The sequence below is a fragment of the Epinephelus moara genome, chromosome 15 (assembly GCF_006386435.1).
Source record: "Epinephelus moara isolate mb chromosome 15, YSFRI_EMoa_1.0, whole genome shotgun sequence".
NCBI classification, from domain to species: Eukaryota; Metazoa; Chordata; class Actinopteri; order Perciformes; family Serranidae; genus Epinephelus; species Epinephelus moara.
The window spans coordinates 4,167,023-4,182,353 of NC_065520.1; the positions used below are offsets into that span (position 1 = coordinate 4,167,023).

At 38.5% G+C, this 15,331-nt stretch overlaps 1 protein-coding gene across 1 annotated transcript in view; it reads right to left on the bottom strand.

Annotated features, from left to right (window-relative positions):
* LOC126401631 (carboxy-terminal domain RNA polymerase II polypeptide A small phosphatase 1-like) overlaps positions 1-12,345 on the bottom strand; it is a 19,150-nt gene extending 6,805 nt beyond the window's left edge. Inside the window, exons 1-3 of the mRNA XM_050062973.1 lie at positions 11,443-12,345; positions 1,307-1,455; positions 991-1,092 (exon numbers count right to left, since the gene is read on the bottom strand). Of these exons, the coding sequence (XP_049918930.1) occupies positions 991-1,092; positions 1,307-1,455; positions 11,443-11,515 (324 nt within the window). The 5' untranslated portion in view covers positions 11,516-12,345. The remainder of the gene's footprint in view (positions 1-990; positions 1,093-1,306; positions 1,456-11,442) is intronic.
* Positions 12,346-15,331: the final 2,986 nt, after the last annotated feature.

Sequence of the window (15,331 nt, forward strand, 5' to 3'; positions counted from 1 at the left end):
CCATGTAGCTTTGGATTTTTTTCTTCCTCATTAATAAAACCCTTCATTTAAAAACTGCATTTTGTGTTTACTTGTGTTATCTTTGACTAATGTTTAAATTTGTTTGATGATCTGAAACATTTAAGTGAGGAAAACATGCAAAAAAGTAAGAAATCAGGAAGGGGGCAAACACTTTTTCACACCACTGTACCTTTATTGATCCCATAATTGAGAAATTCCAGATTAGTTTATATAATTTATATCTATTTATTTAGTGGCAAAAAGTGCTGCTATACTCTGTTACAGTCATGAAGTGCTGCAGGGAGGATTTTTTTTTGTTGGCTAGCCTGAAAGTTAGCATCGCCCTGGTTCCCTAAACAAAAAGCTGATGCAATGTTTTCATTGGCTTTCTGATTATTGCAGAAAATAAGCTCTGTGGCAAAAAAAAGGTTGTTAAGGATGTTAGTGTGTAGTCTCATTTAGCCACTTGTTAACAACCACTTTTTAAGACATGTAAAAGTTAAGAAAAAAAATACGATTGAGGTATAAACTGACTGTCTTAGAAACATTAAAATCTCTTCAGCTTGTGATAACCACAGATTTGATGTCAAGCATCTAACCAACAACCTATTCAAACAGACTGCAAGTCGAAAAAGCGAACTCATTTCCAGGTTTTAGGACTTGATCCTGCAGCTCTCTTTTCCCCCAGCTGCAATGACAGTGAAGAGATGACGAGTGTGCAGATGCAGGAAACTGAACAAACAGAGCAGACTGGGCTTTTTTTGGAGGGGGGGCTTAAAGAACCAGTTGCTAAAACACAGCGTTGAATACAGGTGTGCCAGCAAAAACAGTATGAGGAAGTGTTTTTTGGCCATTAAAGAATGTAAACATGTTCTAGGGGAAACTCAAAATACAAGTATAATATGAGCATAAAAGCTCCCCTGTGAAAAAAACAACACTTACAATGCTGTTCTTGCACATAGTTGTTTGTAATGAAACAGTTTCCTTTACCTTAAAAGAGCTGTGAACTAATGTCTCATCCAGATCTATAACCACACAGATCTTTCCAGAGTCTTTTGACTTCACTGGAGGCAGCAGTGGCTTCACCTGGATCTAAAAAAACACAAAATGATATATATTTAGATCTGGACACACCTAAATCCAGCAATAGGGAAAAAACATTAACTATAATCTAGAAATGACAAAGTAGAGAAGAAATTAGACCTGAAATGCAGTCTTTTTCCTGACGTGCTTAACACAGATTTTATCTTTCCACTGCTGTCAAAACAGGACAAAAATGCAACCAGTGAGACGATGGTAAACACACCTTGGAGACGGTTCCGTTCTCCTCGACCAGCAGAGGGGCATTGTTGTTGACTGGCGGGGGTTCAGGCTGGTCTCGACACAGGCAGCAGAAAAGGCTGGAGAAGAGGCCTCCGCTCCTGGGCTTCTTTGAGGACACAGAGGGGGAAGAACCTGCAGAGGAAGAAGAGGAGGTCACTGAGCTGCATTCTCTTTGGGAATACCTCACATATTTGAGTTACTGAAACAGCCTCTGTACTTTTACACAATCACACCTGTGATTCTGAGTTGTCACATCTAGGATAACTACAGGGATGCATTTTCAAATGCATTGTCTTATTTGAAAAGCTAGAGCTGTTGCATGTTTCACATTTCTGCTTGAAAAATGAATGGAGCGACTTGCTGATTAAAAGGACTACTTCACCAAAAAATGATTCTTTGCGTATCAATTACTCACCCTGTGTGACATTGAATTCTTGAAGGAAACTTTGTTTTCTTTGCATGCCTCCATAATGAACCAGGAATCCAAAAACAGAAAAATTCTTGATGCACTGGGGTACGAGGGGGCTGCGTTTAACAACAACAGAACTATATCAAAACATCCATTTACACACAATTTGTGTTTGGATTGGATTATAGTGCATGGGTTGTGAGAGAGTTTGTAAACTAATGTTTTAATTTAGTTTTGCTGTTGGACCCCTTTCACTCCTAGTCATCAAGAATTTCCTCCGTTTTGGATTCATCGTTCATGGTGGAGGCAGGCCAGAAAAACAAAGTTTTCTTCAGGAATTCAACACAACACAGGGTGAGTGACTGATATACAAATGATCATTTAGTAAGTGAAGTATTCCTTTAATTGACATTGTTTTGGCTTTATGCTGCAGTCACATGAGCTCAAGGCGACAGTAAACAGCAAACCAGAAATCATTTTAGTGGACTAGAGCAGGTTTGTAAAATTAGGTGAGGCCAGCTGAGAATACCAACAAAGGTAAGGGTGGAGGGCACTGACGTTCAACGTTAGAATATTTTAACCTTCTGCTGTCCTCATGATGGAATTTACAACCTGTTGTATAGTCACTCCTTCTCACACGGAAAAAACACGGGCAACCTGGACAATAACTGGACACTGGGGGAAAAATTACATAAAATAACATGCAAAAAATGTTTCTTTTTAATGTATTTTATTCTATTCTTTGTAAGCAATACAGCTTCACTATCGATTGCAACATATCATGAATGTTTCATTTTACCGTTCCCATGCCATTAAGAAGCTGTTTTCCGTCTGTCATCTGTCTAATTTCATGTGAACGCAGCATTAACCATTGCTAGGTGCAATATTATTCCAGAGCTAAAACAAATGGTCTTTCAATAATTCAGTCAACTGACAAGCAACAATTCTGGTCATTTAATTTTTTTAATTAAAAAAATGTCAAACATTCTGAGACTGAAGTCTTTTCAATAAGACTATCTGCGAAATGTAGTTATTTATTTATGTTTTCAATCACTGCAAACCGAATCAGAACAAAAACTGCACTTTGGTAAATTGAACATTTGTGACTGACTAAACAATTTCTAATTTAAATGTAAATCAACAGATAATCCTAACTAGGTTCAAGGCCTTTTTTATTTCAATTAAATACCAGCTTGTTTTATTTGTTTTTACAGAGCATTTTATCCCTCCAAAATGAGCAAAACAGTCAGCAGCAACCTCTTTATAACGATTTGAAATCAACGTACTCCAAAACATAAATCATTTGCCAGAATCATACCATGAGCAACTATTAGACTGACGTTTAAAAAAGTTGTAATACACATATTTTAGACCTAATTCTTGCACAGTGCCACCTAACTGATGACTCCATATTGTCAGTGAATGTACGAAAACAGTAAAAAGCACATCCAGCAGCTTTCCTCATACTTTTGTCATGTGCACAAACCCTCCTGGAGACACGTCTCTGTCAAGAGCACTTACGTAACTCTCTGATGTCAGCAGCAAACAGCCTGAACCATCACCAATGAACATTCAGCACTTTAACAGCATTATAAAGGCATCATAAGCATGTAATAGCAACAGGGTTGATATGGCCATTCACAAATACTGATGTCAGACTTTGGCACCATGCATGTAGCACTGGATGTCCCTGGTTTTTATGCATATGTTAAATTAAGGTACGTCTTTTTAAAATTAACCTTTTTGCATACAATACAACCACAACAACAGCAACAATATTGCACACTGCATTGGAATGAAAATAGTCTATTTTCAATAGCAATATACAACAACATAAAAGTTAACAATTAACAGCAATTTAAAACAATATAACACTATAAACTTGAGACAAACTTACTTAGTATGAAAGCCTCAATACTTTGCAACCAAACAACCATGCATGTCAAACAACAACATGCTCTAGTCAACGTTTTAAGCCAAAGGCAGCTGTTAAAGTGTAACAAATTAAAAAGGAAAGTATTATTTCCTCTCTTTACAGCTCAGGTTGCAAATGACTACCACTTACTTGTGATAGCTACAGTACATACATGGAGGTAATGAAGCCTGCCATACTCTACAAGACTAAGGTTCTAACACCCTCTCACATCGACAGAGGCTGTGAGATTTTAGTCACACACTGTACAATTTTTCAAACACTGGGGGTCTTGCAGAGTCACCACTTGCAAAACTACAACTAGATTCCTTTTGAGATTATTTCCCATACTGCTCCTGGTGGATAATACAACAAAATCCCTTTAGGAAATATGACATATTAGCAATGTCATACATATCTGCAGAAACACATAACTCTAGAAACCCAGGCTAAAAGGCCTCATATGTCGACAGTATTCTTGTCAATTCGGCACCAATATTGTCCATAACAACCTCTCACAATCCTCCAGATCTGGGGCAGCGATCTTAGCTTTTTGGTGGATGACATTTGCTGGTTAACAGTTTGGAACAATTTAGATCCCACTTCCAAAAATCCAAATCACAAGCTTATAGACTTTAAATTTTTGCATAGGATGTATCTTACACCCAGAAAGCTTCATCTTATGAGGCTTATACCCTCTCCTGTCTGTGAGTTCTGCCCTAATGGTGACACTGGGTCTTTTCTTCACAATGTATTGGAATTGTCCAGGGGCAGTATTTTTTTGGAAAATGGTATCTGTAACCTTAACTGATCTACTTAATGTTCAAGTGCCATGTTGTCCAAAGCTGCTCCTGTTGAATGATACCTCCTCTTCAGATCTTTTGTCTTATCAGAAGCTTGCACTTTTTGTTGGCCTTAAGGCAGCCGCATTTATGGTCAACCTGGATTGCTGCTTCCTGTTTGGTGCTGGAGAGAACGCAGCTATTGGTTGTTGACAATGTTCACACCATCAATCTTCCCCATGTGCATGAGCAAAAACTAAAAACTTAAAATGATATTAAACATGTTTGATTTTATCAGAACATCAACACAAGCAAAATAAACTTTTACAGCCACTTTGCATCAAACAATCAAGATCACTGAGCGCGTCAAACATTTATGATTTTTTTCGGACATTGGAAATTTATCAGTGACAGTGAAACCTCTTGAAAAGACATTGAGTGTAAGGCTGCCATTAGATTCAAATTCCAAATATCAGACTTTGGCTGCTTTTATAAACAACGAAACAATGTCTCCAGCTGATCCCTGCCAAACAGATTATTAACCAGACAAACCTGGAAAGCGGTGAATGAGGTTTTAGTCTCACACCCTTATCTCTGTCAATCACTGTGGTATGACAGAGGAGAAACTGTGCACCTGCAGTTTTCAACAGGTATGAAGCTCATTCCTGCTGCTTTAACCCTTCAATTTCTGTTTAATTTGTTTCTGTTAATGTATTAGAAAACATATACTGTGAATTTAAAAAGTGCATCACAAATTAAGTTCAGTAGGTGCAGCACATAATAAGTTTTCAGTTATGTATTAGAGGCAACAGGGAAAGATGAATAACACAAAAGACTTTTAATGTGGCAATAAGTTATTTCTGTCAGTCAGTCATTCATTCATTCATTCATTCATTCATTCATTCATTCATTCATTCATGACTTCATCTTTATGACGTTATTTTGAAAGGTCAGCAGGCTAGCTGGCTGACCGAGATAACTGACTGAATTTTAAGGTGGTATTTTAGGCTTCTTTTTGCTCAGTTTGATGATTTACCCAGAAAAACCTGTTCTTCAGCCATTCCCACTAAAGTTTACGTCAGTCACTGAGATTATTTCTGCACTCACAAATGTTCGTCAAGCCAAAACTCCAATCGCTTCATTTCCACGTCCCATAAATCTCCGATTAACACTCCTCCACACTTTTCTGTCTTGCATTAGACTTTGTTTCGGTCTCTTTATGCACCATACTCCCTCGCTCTGTGTGTCCGGACGTGACTGTGTTACCAACACACAAACCTCTGTTGTGCATCTCTCTCGCCTCTTTCATTCCCTCTCTGCCATTCCCTCCTACTCCATTTGTGGATTCAAACCCCGTCTGACCCTCCGCTGGCCTCTGCCGCGCTCAGGCCAAAACAGGAAGAGGAAACAGACGGGTATCAGTGGAGGAAGCTGCTTGCCATCATGTTATAGTGTAGCAGGAGTGCGCTTGTGATACTAATATCCGTGTAGTCTATTCCTCACACAGAGTCGATTTCACGACAAATCAGGTTTTTAATAGGCAGGTTTTCAATTCATTCATGTATGAGTGCTATCTTCCATTTTCATGCAGTTATGAATTCAGACATTTCATTGTTAACTTTTCTGTTACTTGAATTGTTACAGAGAAGTCCAACCTTAATACCAAATTCTCAATTTATGCCAGATAATGGATCCTCCTTTTCTGAATACCAACAAACTATGAACATGAGCAATAGGGAGAAGCTATTTGTAATTCTGTCACACTTTAGCTGTGAAATTAATACAGGATCTTATTCAGTCCCTTATGACATTATTTACTCCCTCATGTCCTTACTCATTGTGCTCTTCACTTCTTTGTTTTCTTTTTCCCTCCCTCATGTCCTAACTTCCTCCCTTGTGTCCATATTATTTCCAGCGTTACTCCCTTGTCCTCATTTGCTCCCTTGAGTCTCCGTAAGCTTCACTATTCAGGTTTTTATCACATGCTTTTCACCAGAAAAAAATGACTAAGTGTGTGCTGACCAGGAAACACAGAGTGTGCATTAATTCATAAAAAGGGGCATTATGAAGATGATTTAAAAAGGAGCTCATTTATGAAGTGAAGTGGAGCATACTGCAGGCAATCCAGATTGTTTTGGTGTGAGTTGCAGAGTGTTGGAGATATCGGCTGTAGAGATGTCTGCCTCTATCTCTTTCAAGAAATCATGACTGGGTTCCTCAAGATAATCCACAGACCTTGTTATGAGCAGTTTCATGTAGGAACTATTTTCCTTCTACCAAACTACACCAGCTAACTGTATCACCACGCGGAAGGAGGTGTGCATCTACTGCTAGCTTACCTAGCACCAATGAGCTCGCTAATGTTACAGCTCAGCTGAGGAGGATGCTGTTAATGTTTACGTCTCGCGTTGTCATGAGCACAGACCTCTCGTCCATGAGTAGATACATGTATAGCCGGTATAATTTGGTAGAAAGAAAATACTTCCTACATGAAACTGCTCACAGCAAGGTCTGTGGATTATCTTGAGTAACCAGGTCATGATTTCTGGAAAGAGACATTGCTGTTGAGTTTTTGAAATGTATTTTTTGGTGCATTATGCACCACAAGCTGAGTGCCATCTAGTTCCATTATATTGGAGAGAAGGCAGACATCTCTACGGCTGATATCTCCAACACTTGACAACTCACACCAAAACAATCTAGACTGATAAATAGCACTACAGGTAAGAGGAAAATACGTAATTTTGATTTTGGCTTAAACTGTCCCTTTAATCTTGAGGCGAACTATCTCAAATTTCCTCTACTTTTGCCATATATTTTAATGTTCCTAACACTTACACCCAGGCCACAATGGATTTCATTACATTTAGTGCTACAACATGCTTTACAGTGAAAGAAACTGCACCCCTTGTCAGTATTATTATCAGTTTTGGGGCATCAAATCTCTTCAAACTGCTTTATTCCTACCATCATGTCCTTCAACTGAAGATAAACATTTTAAAAGGGTGTAATGTAAGAATGCTACAAAGAAATTACAAACGCACAACAAATAAAAGTGTCATGAATACACTGTTATTCCAGAAGTTGCATCTAATTTTGCAGTCTTTTAATTTGTGGTTTTTAACAGCCCTCCATCTGGCTTCAAACGGAGATAAAACAATCGTCTGATGTATATTGCTGTGTAAAGTGTCTGTGGCATCTGCTAAAGGGCAAAAGCATACTTAAAGCTGCTTTTCATTTTCACTTATATTAACACTTAAATAATGCAGGAAAAAGCATGTATGGGCTTGAGATGAACTCCATTTTGACACATTATAAAATACCAGACATTTCAGTGCAGCTACCTGGATGAAAACCTGCTTCCTACCTCAACATGTTACCTCCTGTCACATAACTTCACCAAAAATTAGTAATTCAAATGCTGCTTTATCTCTGCGTGACATCAGTGTAGAATCATTCACACTCCATACACTCTGTGATAAGATGCTTTGCCTTATCAGATCATTTTATCATCTTGAAACCTTCCCGTAACTGATGCTCACACTCTTAATATCTTATCTGTGGCTGTTATGATCTCTAACATATGGAAACTAGTCTTGACTAAGCTGCTAGGTCAGTGGCGAAAGGTAGTTATGACGGGCCCCAGTGCATGGTAGTGACTAGTTATAAAGTACGTTCATACAGCATTAGGCATATAGCCATCGCTGTGTCTTACTGTCGCTGTTATGTTTGAAAGGCATGACTCTTTGCTCAGCTTGTAGATGAGCTCAGCTTATCAGTTGACAGATTTTGCACTTTAACTACCTACCTACCATATATAGTATTGTCTCGTTACATAATCAAATAAAGACTAGACAGCAGACAAAGTCAACATACATACATATTACCCACCAATCATAACTGCATATCTGTATATGACAAAAGACGCCAATATTTTTTAGTAGCCTTAATCAGTGACAAGATTTCCACCTTTTTTAATGCTTTAATTCCTTAAAATTGAGCTGCTTTTAAAACAGCTGACTTTCATGTGATAGTAAAACTCCAATAAAGCAGACTAATGAAACTTTATAGACTGGTTAGTGAAGTTATACTTATCATACTTTAAAGACTTTCACGTTAAAAACAAACACTGTACTTATCGAAAGAATAAAAAAGACATTTATGCAGACTTATGTGACAGTTGTATCTGATATTTAATAAGAACCGCCTGTTTAACTGACAATCTGCTGTACGAGCATGCACCAGCGTGGTTTGAGGCCGGCTTAGAGAAGCTACAACACTACAATTAGTGGTAAATGATGAATTGACCTGACAGTAAATAGAAGAGCACTGCCCTTTTTATAGATGAGTGGAAAATGACAAACAAACTAAATGCTGGATTTGTCCAGGGGTTGTGCGAGTATATTTTGCATTTTATCTATTGGTTATTCACTCTGAGACGATGACACAGAGATGATCTACTTATAAATATACACATCCCAAAATAATGTATGACCCATCTATCGGTCTAAAAAAAGGAGCGGCCATCACTAGCACAGAGTTCTTCCACCTTTTCTGACCTTTGACTCTTCGTCTTGCATAGCAGTTAGAGTTTTCATGTGTATTGGAATACAGCATAGACTTGTATTCTGTGTTTAATGGGTGAATTTCCATCGAAATTATGTTGGATTGCAACCAAGAGCATAGGTTTTGTTTAAACACTGTGGGGGACATAATTTAAACAGACGGTTTTATTTTTATGCACCAATTTGTGACTTTTCTGCATCAGTTTGTGGTGTAAATGTCATTAATTTTGTCATAATAAAAGTCCTTTGCTATTTTCATGTTTTTATCAGGGGAGACAAATGCACATGTTCTAAATATTAAGGGAGACGTGCCCCCTACGTTCCCCATCACCAAAATCTGCACCTTTGGTTTCAACAGTGCCTACTTGTCGTGAAGTCGTAGTAATGATCTGCTGTGTCAGCATGTTAAGCAACACCTTGTTCATTCCTGAAGTTGAGAAACACTCACTAGATCAAAGATGGCCCAGCATGATAAGCCATTCATTTGCATACTGCGTTTTTTATAACTACCGGCTTACAATTAATCTTAAATTTGATTTATGTGCCAAATTGTATCACCGTTAAAAGCTTTAAACCACAAGTTTTGTTATGCCATTTAGTCAACATTTAAATGTGTAAAACCATAGTTTCAATTCCAAGTAGAACAACAGTGTGTCTGTGAGTGGGGAACTACAAAAACAAGACTGAAAATCCTCTAGCCGCACCTGAAACTACACACAAACTGAAACTAAAAGTTCTCTTTTTGATTTGATGAAGCTCACAAGTCATGGTTATCATAATGTCTCTGTAGGCGGGACAAAGTAAACATGCTGTTTGAGACAGCAGCTGTGTTACACAGAGAGCAAGCATGTTCACAAAGTTTGGGGACAAGGTTATGTAATAGATTAGGCTATTACACGTTTACAAAAAAGCCTCTCCTTGACATTTCGGCCATTAATCATACCTTTGTGTGTATAGTATGCATGAATAAGTCTTAAACTTCACACTCAATATAAAAATCACTGCATGAACTTTGTTATTATGCAGGCTGTAAGTGACACCACCGTGCAGCAGTTTCTCGGGGGACAATGACTGACAGGTCACCTGATTATTCAGTAACCCGCATTTACACTGTGTGGCATCTCATTGGTTTGTGTACAGTGGCGGTGCCAGAAATCCATGCTGCTAACTACAGAACTGATAAAGTTAGTGTTACACTGAGGAAATCACTATTTCACAGGTGTGACATTTAGATAAGAGGGAAACAGAGTAGCACTGTAATAAAATAAATAGCACTGTGACAGCAAGATAGAAGAGATCTGAGGAGATAAATCACACACTCAGTATAAAAAAACATATTCATTTGATTATCATGATTGAAGCCAATTCTATACATATTTTTCAATGTATTTTTATAGCTTCTTCTTCTTCTGTTACGCATCTGATGCTATTTGACTTCTGGGTGAAAACCCGGGGCAGAAACAGGAGCGTGCACAAAGCACCTAAGCCAGTTTGGGTCTAACTGACTGTATACATGCAGGAGTAATTTCAGTCCCAATCACGTTGTCTGGGTATGTTTGTTCAACTTTGAGAAATTCTATTTAATAAAAGTTTGGACTGACATGTTTACATGTATTTCAAAAGTCCAGTTTTTGTCAGACTAAGACAATAAATCCATTTTCTCTACTGGCATATAAATGTACTGAATGGCGGCGTTAGGCCTGGGCATCCAAAAAAATCCCCAAATTAAATGATCTGTTGTTCCATTTGCACTTGCCCTTGAATAATATACATCGTTACACTTCACCGGTTTTACAACAATTCATAATTAATCTGGAAAGTTAAAACAAAGTTTAACGGTAAATGAGGTGCAAGAGTGTATAAAAACACATCAAAATAGAGCTTTTTCAACAACAAAAATATTTATGTAAACTACAATTTCCCCATGGAGCTCCTATTTTCAGGTAAGGCCCCCAGTGTCCTTAACTCCGAGAAACGCCCCTGCTTTTCATCCCTGCAAATAACCTGTTTTATTTGCATTTAATCATTTTTTTTATATTTCATGTAATTTGTCCGTGATAGTCTTACGTCATTTTTCTTAATTTTGCAAAATTAACTTTACATACTTTTAAAAAATGTGGGAAAAGACGTGTTTGTGTTGACTTATGATGTTTTTATTAAAATACTATCGCTTAATCGAGCATTGGTACGTCACTTCCTTTACTTTCATCACAGGCCAAAGGGCCGCAGCCATTACCTATGCACAAATAAGAAACTGTGACAGTTTAAGTGCTGAAACTTGTTTTCGGTCCACTTTCCTCACAGTGGTATTTCTAACTGTGCAGAAGTTGTTGCAGTAAAGCAGATTACTGTGCGGTTTCTGAGTTGAGGATCGTGAAGTCTGACTCACGGAGCTGCAAAACTTTTTTTCCCTGACATGAACACAAGCGGGACAAAAATAAAGCCACTTACCCCTCTCTCCTGCGGCTTTATTTCCCTCTTCATCCCGGCTGACTTGGGTGATTATTGAGGACGGATTGTCCATCACATCCAGGTCTGGTCCAGAGTGCTGACCTCACACTTTAAAGTTACAGATTGTTCGCTGACTCGGTGCATTAAACCAACTTAACATGTAGGGAAACGGAGGCGAAGCGTCCCGGGAAACATCGCAACAAGTCGCCTACAGCAAGTCCATTACACTTCGGGTGTTGTTGTCCGCTCAGATCGCCGCTAAAGTTTGAAGTCTGAAACTTGTAAAACATTTGTCAAGGAGATGGCAACTTTGATTCAATATGGTGCTCAACTCCGCTCGCAATTTCAAGATACAAACATGGAGGTTTCAAGGCTTCCCATTTCACTTAAAGTGGCGCAGTAAGGGAACGGCCGTGTACAACACTCCCTCCCCTGGCGTCTGCAAGCTTGACGACGATCCCTTAAAGTAGCCCGAAACAAAGTTACTCAAAACTAGTTAGCTAAGCTAGCGGCTAGCTACTCCGAACTTATTATATGCAAAAACACTGCATAAAACACTTACTACACCACTAACACTGCTTACATTGGATATTTACGTTTACGCCACCTTAACTGTGCTTAACTACGCGACCATAACGTTAAAAGACGAAAGCAACGAAGCGTAATTTACCAACAAGCTACAGATAGCAAAACAAACTAACTTCGGCTAACGCGTATTCCTACAATACCAGCACAGATATGACACCGTTTTCACCCTGCTTGCAACTTCTTCCCCGGCACGTTTCTGTACCTGTGTCTCGGTACTAATGAAGCTGTTGTGTCAGTTAATCGCTAATGTTAGTAAAAACTTGCCCAACAGCAAAACTTTCTGTAGAAGTAGCGGCAAAGAAACGCCCAGTTTGGGTCCCCTTGAAACCGCCTGGAGCCAGGGAGCGTCGCACAAGTGCCGTCTCTGTCTCTGGTGTACACTGTTTCCCTCGTCCAAAAACATTATGTTTTATTTTATTTTATTTTTTGGCAGGGTGAAACTGCTTGTGTAGGCACTACTTTTTTTTTTAAACTTTGTTTATTGTGAAATGGTATAGTGCTGTATGATACTGTATTTTCAGTGACACATAATGTACACAATAAAAACAAGAGCACAACATAGTCATAAAGCTAAAATACAGTATTTTTTATTTTTTTAAAAGAAGCAAACCCCAAATACTAAAAAGACAAAACAGACAGGGGAAAAAAACAGGCTATCAGATATGTAGGCCTATTTGTGAGAAGGGAGAGCTGTATATGTTCTGTGTCTGGTTCTGACTTTTTCCTTTTACACAACAGTGAGCAATTGGATTTTCTCTTTGATATAATAGAGAAATGGATTCCATATGTTGTAAAAGGTCTTTGTGGGGCCCCTTATTAAGTGTTTTATTTTCTCTAGTTTGAGAAAACAAAAACAATATGTCTTTGATTCAGTGAGCAAAGGTAGATAGTGTGCATCCTTTCATGTAAGAAAAATTAGGCATCTGGCAAATAAAGTAGCAAAAGTGATACAGTTGCCTTCAGTCTTACATAGTGCGTGGGCGTCTGGAGGGGCACCAAAGATGGGTCAGTAGTTATGTTCAGACATTCAGAGATTGTTTTGAAGATGAGAGACCAACATTCTTGAAGCTTAGCACAGGACCAGAACACATGGGCACAAGTAGTGGGAGATAAGTTGCAATGACTGCATAAGGGACTGACATCCGGGAAGTATTTTGACATTTTCTGTTTTATTCAGTGGGTGTGATGCAGGATTTTGCACTGCATTATGCAATGCCTAGCACAGACTAGCACAGACTGAAGAGGTATGAATTCTTTTTAAGAAGCATTGCCATAATTCCTCTGTAATGTCTTCACTGAGATCTAACTCCCAGTCTTCCTTAATATGAGGGAGATATGCCTGCGTCATTCAGTTTCAGAGACATACAGTATATAAAGGTGTCTGTTCACACTGAGCTTTTGGATCTAAAAAGAATAAAATTTGTTAATCTGTGACTTGTTGGATAGTTGTGATTGTCTCTGAAGTGATTAAAGTAGTTGGAAAGATATCTGGGGACATGATGATTAACAATTTATTGTGTAATCCCAACTGGATTTGAGTGACCTCTTCATTAATTTGTGCTGGGCAGTCTGAAGTTTATTTTTTTTAATGTAGTGTCACGTATTGTACCAGGAGGTGGCAGCATAGTCAATATGACATTGAACTGATGCTTAGGCCAACATCATTAGTGTCGATCTATCCAACAACTCTGATTTCCTTGCCAAGAATTGAGTCTTTTGGCAGGTTTCAGTGAGGGCTGTCACCACCACAGCTTCCCCTGATAAATGTACATGTAATTTTATGTCACTAGTCATTTAATATAATAAGTTTAGTGGTGAAAAAACAATGAAAATACAATATTGCCAGAAAAGTCTTATTGATTTGTAACTTTGGCCATACTATTATTGTTATTTAATGGCACATATTATTATAGTGTTACAGTATACACTGTCTTATTGCACAACTCTATACTGTACTGCCAAAAAAATATAAATACAAGTATTGTTGCAAGCTTACCTTTTATTTTGAAGGCTTTCTGTCCCACATTTGTCATTGTTTCTTTTTCCAACTGTGAATAGCTCCTCCATTTTTGTTGTGTATTACATATATGACAGACTTTTTTCTGGAATGCGACATTTTTTCTTAACCAAGTAGGAACAGCATGAGGCTAAAATGATACCTCTAATGCTGACCGTTTAATGAAAGTGTTCCTGTAAACCACAACATTGATCCAGCATGAACAACAGCAGCATCCAGGAACTGGCACACCTGAGTGGAATTACTGTTATTAATTACACATGTGCTTGACCAGTTAAACACTGCAACACCACTCAAAAATCAAGCAATTGTAGTGTGCATGTTGGCAATCTCAAATTACTTGATTTTTCACTGTGAACATGGTAAAAGGGGCAGAATTGTATGTTAGGGGACACTCACATATTCAGGCTAATTCAGGGGTCCTTGAGGTTTCCAGGGGACCCTCAGCTAAACAATCTGTAAAGTTTTGCACAAAAACACAAGTGGGGAACTGTGCAATGGTGTTTGTGTTGTTTACAGCCCCAAGCCCTGTATGAATGAATTGTTTTAGCAGCAAAGATCTCCAAAAAATGAAGAATTACTGCCTTTTGGCTGTATGCCTCTGCAAACCAGTCAAGTCGCAGTCACAGTTTACATCCATGTCTGTCCAGACTTATATATAGCTGTGACAACTGGCAGTGATTCAAATATGGATGTTGCTGCAAAGACGCTACATATTCTAAGACATGGATGCTTCACACACATCTTCAACTCAGCAGCACAGAAGATCTATACAGTCAGCACAGTTTCAATGTGGACACTCAAGATTAGTGTCACTGATTCAGTATCTTCAGTATGCGCCTGAGTTATGGTGTTGAATAATGGCCAGAAAAGTGTTTTTGCAAAACTTAATAATGTCACAGTGAAGTTGACCTTTGACCTTTTGGATATATAATGTCCTCATTTCATAATTTTATCCTAAGGGTTAGGGTCCCAAAAACTTCAACAACCTTCGACCACCAAATTCTGATCAGTTAATCTTTGAGTCAAAGTAGATGTTTGTGCCAAATTTAAAGAAATTCATTTGTCATTCTCGTTTTGCCTTTAATGACAGCTGAGGATCCCCTGGAAACCTCAGCAGCTTGGGGTGTGGAGGGATCAAGCCCATGGCCTCTGCAGCGGGTGCACCACCCCTGCACATGGAGCACCCGCTCCACCCACTGAGCTACTGGGCGCCCCCCTTCAAGGTGTTCTTGAGATACTGTGTTGATGAGAATGACATGGATTAGGTCACAGTGATCTTGA